At 30.5% G+C, this 13,738-nt stretch overlaps 1 protein-coding gene across 1 annotated transcript; it reads left to right on the plus strand.

Annotated features, from left to right (window-relative positions):
* The first annotated feature begins 2,710 nt into the window (after positions 1-2,710).
* LOC127708216 (angiopoietin-related protein 7-like) lies at positions 2,711-12,909 on the plus strand. The gene is made up of 4 exons (XM_052213060.1): positions 2,711-2,780; positions 3,163-3,259; positions 3,517-3,681; positions 12,668-12,909. The coding sequence occupies exons 1-4, from the start codon at positions 2,754-2,756 to the stop codon at positions 12,907-12,909; spliced, it is 531 nt and encodes a 176-aa protein (XP_052069020.1). The 5' UTR covers positions 2,711-2,753.
* Positions 12,910-13,738: the final 829 nt, after the last annotated feature.

Genomic DNA, 13,738 nt, shown 5'->3' on the forward strand with positions numbered 1-13,738 from the left:
AAAAGGTTTTGGTGTTAATAAAATGAAAATTCTTGGCACAGAAATATAATTGACGAACTGATTTTGGGTTTTTTGTTTATTGATACCCTTCTTTAACTGTTAACATGAGATACTGCCCAGTTGCAATCCAAAGTTAGTTTTGTGTGGCACATGTGAGGGTGGTCCAGGGCTTGTTTTTTTCTATCATGATGTCCTTTAAAAAAAGTTGCTATTCACAAGGAAAATATTAAACCAATAGTTTTAAGCGGTGAAGTTGAATGTGACCTACTAAATTAGACTTATCACCGGGTTTGTACTAACAAGAACAACACGACGGTTCCACATGTGAAGCAGGATCTGCTTACTCTTCCAGCGCACCAGTGGGGTTCGTGTTACATAGTCTTTGCTTTTCTATGTTGTGTTTTGTGTAATGTTGTTTGTCTGTTTTCTATTTTATCCATGGCGTTGTCAGTTTATTTTCGACTGAGTTTGAATATCCTTTTGGTATTCTTCGTCTCTCTTTTCATACAATAACAACATGCTATCGATGAATAAATTATTACTCAATAGTAAATACTAGTAATAATGACAGATATTTTTTTAAAAGATCACAAAATGGAGACGTAAGATACCAAAGTGACATTCAAACTCATAAGTTGAAATTTAAATGACAACGCCTTGGAAAAAAAGAATAGGACCAAAAAGCAAACAACAGTATACAAAACACAACATAGAACACTAAAGACTGAGCAAAACGAACCCGACCGAAAAGCAGGGTAGATCGCAGGTGCTCCGGAAAGTTATGCAGATCTTGCTACACATGTGGCTCCCGTTGTATTTCTCAATTGAGAACAAATCCGGTAATAAGTCTAATGCGTTAGGTAACATTCGAGGAAACGGTTATGCTGTTAATGAAAAATAATCTTGGCATAAAGATCATATGGTCGAACTGATTTTGTTTTTTTTGTTGTTGATTGATACCCTTCTTTAACTGTTAATTTCTAACATGAGATATTGCCAAATTATAATCCAAAGTTTGAGTTTTTTTTTTTTTTGCATTTGTGTGGGTGGTCAATAACATCAAATATTTGATTATCAATACGTAAGTTACATTTGAAGACCTTTCAATGCTGGCATTGTACAGTTCAAGTAATATAGTAAAGTTTATCAAATATTAAGAAACCGTACAGCAGGTAAAGGATGCAAGATAATTTGTTTTCAAGTATTATAATCAAGTGATATATATGTTGATGATTAACTTTCATCTATACGCATAAAGACAGTTAAACTTTGTATGTTTACTAAATATCGAACTGAAAAAAGGGAACTGACTTGAATTATATAAGCCAATCAAAATATGTGTTACTTATATAGTGTGTAGTTACATGTATGAAAAAAATATAATCATTAGAAACAAACCAAAACTACATAACGTGCTTTAGATATAAAAACATATTGTTTTAATGTCAATGAACAGGTAACGGGTTACATGTATGTCATATATTTGGCATACAACTTTTGCTCGTTAAACTATTGATAAATAACAATTTTGAAAAAAAAAAGTTTATGTGTAAGTAGTCATAGGATCATCGACTTATTTCTTGGTGTATTAACCAATTTGTCATCTAGTTGATACATGTAGTACAAAACGTCAAAAATCGACGCTTTACGGCTGATAACGTTAAAAGCTTTTTTCGACGTTGTGTTGAAATTTTTTTCACCTACAACACAACTTTGAATGATTTATAAAATAGAAAACGAAGTCGGTGATCAGATGGTTATTTTACATCATTCAAATGGAAATCTATTACAAAATTTGCTTTGTTAAAACATACAAAACTTACTGAGATAGAGAACTTGCAGATACTATCGTTTTGTGTATTAAAAACCTATCCATTTTAAGAATATCTTTGTATTGGTAATTTGACATTTGACAAAATGTTTGATGATTTCAAAACAGATTCTAGAACGTTTTATGCCGATTTTTTATGCCTTCTATACAAATGTTCATCTATTTTCAAATTAAAGCATCAATTCAATAGTCTTATATTTATAGGAAGTTAAAAGAAATCAATGCATTATATTTTTCGACTTTCAGATATAGTTGAACGAGCCAAAGTACTATACTTTGAACGTAATATTCTGATATACATATACAAAGAACATAAAAAATAATTACACATACACTCACAATATTTATCTGTATTCAATCATACAGTATTTTCTCCATTTTATAGTGAATTTGCAGATAATATTATATAGGGGTTCCTTTACAAAAAACTACGGTAATTGAGTGTAAAAGATAAAATTAATAATGTTTATCAATATTTTTCAGAGATGAAGTCTTTCCGGAACTCACTGCAGGAAGTTCAACAAATCATAGCAAATCAACGTAAGCAAAAACAAGTCATGTCATCAATTGAAACATCTTGTATTTTACTTTGTTATTATTTGTAAGCATTGACAGCTTATGAAATGTAAGTCATATTTCTACTTTTTTGTAAAACTCATTTTCAGTATTGGAAATTTCAACCAGTAAAATCATTTCAATTACAGTATATTGATATAAGTGTGTTTAATTATATAGTAGTGTGTTTGGTAATATATTAGTGTGTGTTTCAAATTGCAACAACAAATTTAAATTAATTCAAGGCGATCAACTACCATGCGGGAAAGTTTTACAAGATTGTGGTGATTTGAAAGGAAAAGGCTGCCCAAATGGCGTTTACAGTGTGAGTCCAAAAGGTGTATCGCCATTCCCAGTTTACTGCAATATGGATATTGATGGTGGAGGTTGGACAGTAAGTTTTTAGTGTTAATTTGAACATGTTTACTAATATCTTTTATATCAAATAGTAAATGTATTATATATGTAATTTACTTTCTTTCTTCCGCTTCCTTCATGTTAGTTTGAATCGTACATCATAGATGATGCGATAACATCTTAAATGCTTTGTTTTATTTTTATAATTTTATCAAATGCATTTGAAACTTCATTAAGAACGAAAACATGTCACATTAATAGAAACGTTCTTCGTCTCAAAATTAAAGTGCTGTCTTCAACAAAAAGAAAAGAGGGTCTTCCGTACAGCAATTTTAAGACAATTCCAACCACTGCTCTGAGCGGAATAATTTGCTAGATGTCAGAACTTATTTTGTTTTGATATAATGTTATTGTTTAAGGTTTTACAAAGAAGACAAGACGGTAGTGTGGATTTTTACCGCGGATGGGAAGACTATAAAAATGGTTTCGGTAGACTGACAGGAGAATTTTGGCTTGGTAATTAATCTTAAAATACTATACTTTCGTTATAAAAAATATCCATATAAAATTGTAGGCAGTGACATGTTTTTTCGTTTTTTGTTTTGTTTTTTTTATTTTGGAAAAGTGATAAAGTATTGTTCTTCATTTCATTAGGGTATTACAAATAGTCCATTATCAACAATTTGAAGTAATCAATAAAAAGTTAATCATAACACTTTAAAAAATATTATTTTTTTTAACAGTTTCTTAACATTTGCACACATTTTATCTAGGTAATGAACACGTTTACAAACACACGTCAGAAGGAAATTATCAGCTACGAATTACACTAGAGGACTGGAATGGTGATACGAGATATGCTACATATAATACTTTCAGTTTGGGAAACGAAGACTCTAGTTATAAATTGACGATCGGAGGATACAATGGCACTGCAGGTATTTAATCACATGTGATTTACTTAAATCTTGATATGTACTATAAAAGAATAAAGCATGTATATTTATCATAAGTTTTCCAAGATATTTACCTTAACTCTGTGTTCCCTTTTTGCTTTGAAAATGGTTATTCTTTTGTCGTCTTGGTTTCCAAAAACGTTAATGCTTTTTTTTTAATATAATTATATTGTTATTACTAATAAAATGTTGGTAACAGGAATGACACGATCGAAAGGTGCGCACTGATTTTTTTACTTCGCAAAGGCATGCAAGAAACGTGCCGTGTACAATCTTTAAGATGCTTTGTAATTTTGTACTCATCATAGAACAAGATATATTCACAGGGGTAAATAATTTCATATAGGATAGACATACCTTTCAAGTAGGCCGATTCAATTCAGTCTCTAGATTTTTTTTTTTTAAATAGAATAAAAAAGAAACTGTGAGTTCCGTTACAGTAATAAAAAAACATTTTAAAATAACGCATTTTACAGATTTGATGGTTATCTGAAAACAAGAAAAAATAATGTAAAATATGATACCCTGATTCTGTACGTGGATGAATTACCTTAAAAATCAAATTAAAAATATTTCATTATCTTAGAAGTAGATGAAAATCGTGTTAATTGTTAAGACTCATAAATCCTACGAACCCTACATAAAAGTAACGCAATGTTCATCGACAATTAAAAAAAACATTGCTGAACAGAAAATTCATCATTTTAAAGATGATCTGTATAACACAATCTTTACAGATATATTTCTTTCCCTTATGCTAAAAATGAAAGTCATGTTTGTACATTATTCCGTATTATCCATAGAAATAAGAAAGGAAACATTTAGAAATGTCGGCAAATGCTCTTCAAACGTACAATTAAGGATGTTCGCTACTTTGTCTTAAAACAACAAGCTTTTAAAAGACTGTTAGAAATTGATAGTATATAAATAATGGATCCTAAAAGGCAGAAATAAATGATAGGTCCGTGTTCTAAAATTCAACGGAAAATTAGTCCATTTAACATACTGTATAAGTACTTCTTCTTTTAAAAACTATGAAACAATATCAAGAATTTAAGAAGATTTTCATAATGACCATTAAAACTATATCCAATAAAATTATGAAAAGAAAAGTAGGGGTTAGTGGGCAAAATTGTTAATGACATTACATGGATAAAACTAGAGTATTCCGATTATCTGACACACAAATAGAGTAGCAAACATCCTTAAATCATGTGTAAGGTCATTTGAACGACTTTGCCCAAAGCAGAGCTATAGAAAACAGTACATCAACCGGTGTTGAACTTTTTATTTTATGAAGTTACACAGACAATTCTATGAATTGAGTCACTCGTGCATCCAGATCGTTCAAATGCACGTTATGGTTATCGTAAACCTTGTGACCCAATTACCTGTTTTTTATAAATATAATATATATGAAAAGTGTTTATAAAAACTATATTTTCAAAAAAGCTTAGTATGTCCCAAAATACTGAAATTAAATAAAGTGGCTACGTATTTACTGCATCTGTAACTATAACCATAAAATGATGTTCCCATGTACAAACCTCTCTTCGGTTTGCTTAGTATTAAACTGATATCTTCCTAATCGTCTAAATTTAACTATAAGGAAGATTGCCTCTTTCACTTCATCTTCAATGAATTTGTTTAAGTCGAATTGGGATAATAGCAATAGCGTAAAATCAGTTTCAACGTCAAATAAACTATTATTTGAACAGCAGTATACTACTGTTGCCTTTATTTACCCATTTTTGGCAGTGGGAGGATAGACAGAAAATATATTGTTTCATGTTATTAAACGTTGAGTCTACCCAAATATCACTTTACTCCAATGAGCACGAACATAAACTGATGCATTTGTTTTCCAAATCATGTGGATCCAAGAATTCAAAACGAGACAAAATCCATTATTTTTCTTTCTATTTTATTCCCCAAAAAAGAAGGAAATGCTTTTTTTCATATTTTTGCTCTTTTGATTCCAAATTTTCACGTGTATATTAATCGCGTTCACAATATGAAATCTGCTCCGGATGGAACCCGGGATAGTTAATCCGAATAAATCATCCCAGTTTACTCTTAATAAAAAAAAGCAATTTGATAAAATAAAAAGTAATGTACGCGCATAATTTGTGACCCGCATCTGTCCACAGTACGTGTTTACATTCGTTGCATCACAATAGCATTATTTCAAAGTCTGAATTTTGTTTTCACACTCCTCAACGCTTTGGAGGAAATCCACACCAACCACTTTCCTTGTCGTGTTTGCGAATGACATCGCATTGCACCCATTTTGCAAAAGCGATGGAAATCTAAATGATTTCCTTAGAGCCTTAATAATTTGTGTTGTGATCATTTGTCATTATGCAGATCTTTCAACATAGTTAAATACACTTCAAGATACACCGAATGTTAACATTAAATCAGTCTGTAGGGAAGAAATTAGATTTACGGAAAATCGCACTCGACGTCCATAACAAATTGACCTTTAACATGTTTAAGATGAGCAATTAAAAAATGCGACAATCATCCCTTTCGGATAAAAAAAAACCCAAAAGCATGGGATATTGTCAAATTGTTCTAAAATTATGAAGAATTAAAATAAAACATGAAGTCGGTTCAAACCCATTTTCCATTCAAATTTAAGTTGTGTAACGTTATGGCAAATAAGCCCGTGATACATCTACAAAATAAAGGAAACATTCTGTTACTTAAATAAACAAAGGTTAAAACACTGTCTAAATAGTTGCTATTTACATAACCTATCATGTAAGTTGAAGTAATTCCACTATCATCCTTATCAGAAAAAGCATTTTAGACATGTTAAAAGATAAAAACTGTCAAAATATGTTACATATTGGTGCAACTACGATAAACAGGTATTCCGTGTGGCGGACTTAAGTTCCTCCTGTATCTTACTTTCAACCCCAATAAAATAGCTTAATCCTTCTCTTCTCTTTGATCCACGTTAGTCTGCGGTTTTTTTTTCCTGCTAAAAACTACCCCATTTTTTTGTTACCTTTGTTTTGTATCTAATACTATTCATGTTGAATTCAATCCTTTTAGATGTTTTTTTTCCCTTTTAAGGTAGATCTGGTATCTTTTTCTGAGCATCCCATCTGGGCATTTTGCCAAAATACTTTTTTGTTTAACAATTTTTTACCAAGTATCATTCAATATACAACACACATATCTTAAACTTGAAATTTTAAAGATTAAACTTTCAAAACATTAAGTGTCGTAAAGTGTATAAATAAGGCCCGCGACCCCTATTATTATTTGATATTTCAGAAGCATTTATGAAAAGCAATTCTCTCATTGAAATTTAGCCAATTATATCACTAAATATTTCCTCAGTAAGAACAAAAATATTTTTTCCCTATATAACAAACATAAAAGAAGCCAGATTTCGTTAATTTCAATTTATTTTAACGAAAAAAAAGATCCGTGACCCCCATTTTTTATTGAAATTTGAAAGAATATAGACCCAGAATTATTTTACAGAAGTTTAAGAAAAATCTATTGTCGAACATTAAGACACCCCAGCTACCTTAAATAGGTGTTCGATAAGCAGAAAATTTAATCCTTCTTTTTTTTACAATATTTTGTACAATGTAATTATACAAAAGATAATACATGTATTACTAAGTACAATAAATAAGGTCTTAAAAAAGTCAACGATCATATACTTCAAATAGAAGAAATATCAACTAATTTTCTCATATATATATATATTATATGCTGATGAATTAGTTCTCTTTTTTCTAAAAATCCTAAAGGTATTCCGAATATCTAAATATCTGTAATAGACTTTGGTAGATATCAGAAAATGTCAATGTAAATAAATCGAAAATTATGCTGTTTAAAAAAAAACGACAGAAAAGCAAAGACAATTTTCTATTGAATGATTAGGAAATCCCACGAGACTACTCCCTACCACTACGTAGGTTTCCTTGAGATTACTATAACAGTATGTCCGCAACAACAAAAAAAAAAAAAAACACTTTATTAAACTTTATCAAAATTTAAAAAATTAATCGAAAATTATGCTGTTTAAAAAAAAACGATAGAAAAGCAAAGACAATTTTCTATTGAATGATTAGGAAATCCCACGAGACTACTCCCTACCACTACGTAGGTTTCCTTGAGATTACTATAATAGTATGTCCGCAACAACAACAAAAAAACAAAAAAACACTTTATTAAACTTTATCAAAATTTAAAAAAGACGTATTACCAACCCGATCGATCACCAAATACGTTTATGAGAAAGTTTGATCACATTGGTTTATTTGTGTTGACATGACATATCTATTCATTGATGGGATTATATTTATAAATTTTCGAAACACTAATGATTTTCTACCACAAAAACTGACAACCTTACCCGTATTTGGCAAAACTTTTTGGAATTTCGGGTTCCCAGTTTTCTTCGTCTTCGTACTTGATTTGTATTTTTTACTTTTTTATTCAAGCGCCACTGATAAGTCTTTTGTAGACGAAACGCGCGTCGCTCGTACAAAATTAATAGTCTGGATGAGTTTGTTTATCATACTTTATTTTTCCAACACTAATAAAGATCATAGTAGTATACCGCTGTTCAAAAGTCATAAATCTATTCAACTGAAACAAATCCGGCTCACAAACCAAAACTGAGGGAAACACATCAACTATAAGAGGAAACAAAACGGAACAACAGAAACACTGAACTGCTACAAAAACAAACGTCAACATACATAGAAACGGACTATGTGATAACAACTGCCATATTCCTGACTTGGTACAGAAATTTTAAGAAAAAATGGTGGGTTGAACCTGGTTTTATTGCTAGCCAAACCTCCCGCTTATATGGCATTGTTAAAAATACCGCGTGACAGGAATACAGTACAAATAAATGGAAGAAGATTCAAGACAGAGAAATACATAAATAAATAATATAATAGTACATTTCAACATGTAAACCACAACATAACAACGAACACCTAAAATTAATTTACGACAGAACACAAATACAGCACAATAGAATAATGAACTGTGCGTCACACGAATGTATCAACGCCACAAACAGTCTCGACACAGATAAATTTCTAAAAATAGAATATAAAATTGGGATTAAGTTTGTAATGGTGTTATTTATTGTGTTTTCTAACCATTACAAGAATATTAATATAGAATTGTGTTAGTAGTGGTGTAGTTATTAGTATTTTATAACCATGTCGGTTTTTCTCCTAAATAAAACTGTGTAAAAACGAATAAATCCTGTGCATATAGTTGCTCTAAACTAAAAATCATGTAAATGAACTAAGTGATTAATATCTTTACTTTTACATACATATAGAAAATAAAAATAGAATTAAAACCACAAACGATAAGACATAAAACAACATCCAACCAGAATGACAAATGAAACCTCATAACTAAATACATGAATGTTGGATACCGAGACACGTCTAATAGCAATGCAAATTTACACTCAGCAAAACAGTCATATTCGGGAATAGGTCACGTTTGGTACTTAGAAGACCAGTCGACGTTGATGGTAAACCACAATCTAAGACGTTGTAAAAATGTCTTTAGTTAGTTTAGACACAGACACATCGTATAGATCAACCAATTTGTGATGGTGTCCATAAAATTAACGGAGTGTCATTTTTAATCTTTCCTCCTCATACCTCTGTTGGAGCAGTGATATGAAAATAAAAGATGTATAAAGTCTGTGCTGTTACAACTTCTGCAGAAATCCTACGCATTTGTACATGCTGACAATAGTTAAGGATAAACATAATAATTCCAAAATACAGTGGGACATTACATTTGGTTAGAATGATTTTGTGAAATTTACACTTAACGACTGTCGTGTAAGTTATATTTGGATTTTGCAACATACATTGATGCAAAATATAATGCTTACACATCGAATTAGAGACCATTATTTTCGAATATGGTTGTTATACACTAGTATATATATGCCTTGCTTTAGGAAGGGGATGTTATGTATATCGATTTTTGCATGGAAATTGATAAGAAGTAAATTTTCAACAGAAACAAAGGATTTTAAATAATTCTGCAAATTTAGGTGTTCCAATAAAATAAGAGGCAGAAGATACCAATGTGATGTTCAATAAATATAGGAAGATGTGGTATGAGTGCCAATGAGACAACTCTCCATCCAAGTTACAATTTATAAAAGTAAACCATTTTAGGTGAAGGTTCAAACTCATTAGTCGAAGATAATCTAACAAATGAATGCCATGGCAAAACAAAAACTGATGGTTTGATAAGACACCAAATGAAAAGTGACATTGTGCATTATGCTCCGAAATAATATTAGTGATGACTTTCCCTCTCTTTAGATATGTGTGATTTATATAAAACTTGCTAAAATGAAGCGATCTTTGCCTTTTTGCAATATACATTGATTGATAAAAACATTATTCTTAATTCATTTTTCAAAAACATTTATCATTCAATTCAGATAAGGTACCAAGGGAAAATTAAAAATCAAACCCAATATAAAACACACATCGGCATGTCCAAAATTAAAAACGACAATAGCACAAAGAATACCAAATCCTTACATATACAACTACAAATTGAGCAACACAAGTCCAATTAAAACAGAATTCATGTCCTCCAAATTACATATAAATGATTATTACATTATGCTGTATTCGCTTCTCTGGTACATTTCGTAATTAATGTCTGGTTGTTTTGTTCACACATTGTTGTAAATATAATGGAATTGTATGCGACTGTCATACATGCGAGAGGTTTAGCTAGCTATAAAACCAGGTTCATCCACCATTTCCTACATGAGGAAATGCCTGTACTAAGTCAGGAATATAACAGTTCCTTTCCACTCGTTTGATGTGTTTGAGGTTTTGATAGTTCAATGTTTTTGTTATTTTACTTTTTAATTATTGGAAAATCGAACGACATTATTCCTACATTTACCGCCACGGTTTATGCAACAACAATAAATACTTTATTTTTTTATTGAAACCCCAAAAAAAAAACGTATTGGCATCCTGATCCTTCGTTGAATACATCTTTTCGAATATTAAGTTACATATATCATACTTTATCAGGCCGAAATTAAAGAATAGGATAAAAATAAATCACATATGATATCTAGTAACAACTTCAAAAGACGATCATAAATCTGCAATTAAGCACTGTATCTAAAGTTAAATATACAGTGTGATATTCCAAATAGAACAACAAAAAGACATCTGCATTTTATATATGTTTTAGTCTTTCTTTTTGTCAAAAAATTTAGAAAACTATGACCATAAATCATCCTGTATCATGCGTATTTTACTTTTTAGATATATAAAAGTAGACAACTGCCTTTCGTTAGAATGCATATTTGAAATCTATACCGTCCTTTTTTAGGTGCTGGAACATTATTCAGTAAACTTTAGATACGATCAGAGTAAACTTATCACTGTAATTAAATCTTTGAATATTGTTTTTATTGGCAAACATATTGATTTTGTTATTAGTTAGTTAAAACCATACTAAATATTATTGTTTTACATATATGTTATTTCATTGTACTACAATCTGTCGATACCTAGAATTCGGCATTGAAAAAGGCTGTGTTTCTCTCTGACTTTTAATGACATCTTAACACTAAATCTATTGGATGTTGGATGTGTACAATTGATATTTTAGTATTGGATACATGATTTTGTTTGATTAGTTGTTCTTGGCTTTGAACGACCTATCAGTAACTGCAAGTATTCTCAGATCTGTGCTAAGTGTCTATTATGTTGTTAGGCATGAGGAATGGATAAGTACTCTGCCACGTCCGGTCTGTGTTTTTGTTTGATGTTGTTCTGCTTTGTATAGTTCTGATGAGTTAAGCCTTTTTCAACTGATTTTGATAGTTTGTTCTTATGTTGTGCTGTAACATAACTGTCCCAATTGAATCATTTCATATTTTTCATGTCTTGGCCTTTTATAACCGACCATATGGTATTGATTTTTCTCATTGTTGAAGGCCGTACGGTTGCTTACAAGTGCTTACATCCACTTCATTTGAACTTTGGTGGATAGTTGTCGCATTGGCAATCATACCACATCTCCTTTTTTTTATATTTATGTAACATTTGTGCTAAAACTGCAACTTAAATAACATTCTTTATTAATATGGTTGTCAGATGAAGATATGTCAATTTTTTTTGACATTGGCAGATTGTATATCTCAATTTTGGAAGGAAACTTATTAGGACATTTTCAACAGAAACGCAGATTTTAAATATGCAAATGTAGGTGTCCAAATATTAAATGTCAATAGAAAAGCAGTAGATAGCAATTGAATATTCAAATCATAAATCGAAGACAAACTAACAACGCCATGACAAAAACTGGTGGTTGGATAAAGACACCAAATGAAAAATCGCATTGTGTATTATATGCACCAAAACGGTATTGGTGATGATCTTCCCTCTCGTTTGATATGACTTTTTGTGTAATTTATATAAATTTTTTGAAATGAAGGGATCTTTGTTTTTATGCAATATACGTTCATATGTAAATATACTAGTGTTAATTCATATCTTTAAAACATCTTACTAAACATTGAGAAAAGGTACTAAGGAGACAATCACAACTAAAGACAAAACAAAATACACATGTCGCCATGATCCGAATTCAAACCGACGATAAGACAAACAACAATACCGATTCATAAAATAAAAACTATAGATTACCCAAAACGAATCCTGCCGAAACAGAATTCAGGTGCCTCAAAATTACATCATGTGTATCTAATTACACTCTTTTTGTTCTTTTTGTACATTTTATATACATTTCGTATTTGTGAAATAGGAGATTAAAACAAAATTCTTACTTCTTGAAACTAAATGATAACGTGTTGCACAGATAATGCTCACAAAGATAAATTAATGATAACAGACATAATTTAAATGTTTTTATGTTATATCATGTTTGTTATTATTTTAAGGAGATGGAATGACATATAACAGTGGTGCTGTATTCAGTACAAAGGACAGAGGAAACTCATGTGCACAACGGACTGTTGGGGCTTGGTGGTATAAAGGTTGTACTTACTCTAATTTGAATGGGGAGTATCTACGAGGAAAGATTAGCAGCGATAAAAATCACCATAGAGGTGTTTCATGGTATTACTGGAAAAAATGGAATTATTCACTAAAGAAATCTGAGATGATGATCCGAAAACATTAAATAAGCTTGAATAACCTTAATCCAATCGCAGACGTTCTTTTAAAGATCTGTAGCAGGAGTATTTATTTCTAAACTAAATCTTTCTTTTATTTTCGGTCGCCTTGTACTGGCAAGTAATACCAAGTCTGACATTTTTAAAAATGATAAGTTAAGCAACCATGGTATCTGTAAGTTAGAAATTGATTTTTTTATATTTTATTCTATGCAGAATAAGTTGATTTTTTTGTTTGTTTTTAATAACATGAATAACTTCAATCAATTTTCTGTGGTCAAACGATTACCAGAATTTGGTAATATTACCAGTATACTGTATACTATACAATAAACTGAAAGAAAAATTATGTTGTTGAAATAAAATAATTATCTTGAACTACAATTACCACATTATATCACAACGATTAACTGATAATACGTAGTTATACAGTTCAGAATATTTCAAAATCAGAAGGATCTCTTCAAATACTTTCCTAAATCAAATATTACTAGTGGTATTTTTTTATGCTGTATTTAAAAATATAACAATAATGAGATGTGGTATAATTGCCAACACGACAACTATCCACAAGAGATAACGTGACTTGGAAATATGTAACTAATGGTTACGTACGGCATCCAGCAATGAGTTAAAACTGTACCTTATATCAAGCTAGGAATTTGCTCTAACAATAGGAATGTGAAACAAATAAAAAGCAAAAACTAACAGCTTAATTTGTTACAATGCAAGTTACGAACAATTCAAACTAAAAATCTGGTCTGTGTTATCCTAAACAATAACTGAAAACTAAATAGATGAAATATTACTGACAACACCATATGACAACATCGCATT

The sequence above is a fragment of the Mytilus californianus genome, unplaced genomic scaffold, assembly GCF_021869535.1.
Source record: "Mytilus californianus isolate M0D057914Y unplaced genomic scaffold, xbMytCali1.0.p SCAF_7, whole genome shotgun sequence".
Lineage (NCBI taxonomy): Eukaryota > Metazoa > Mollusca > Bivalvia > Mytilida > Mytilidae > Mytilus > Mytilus californianus.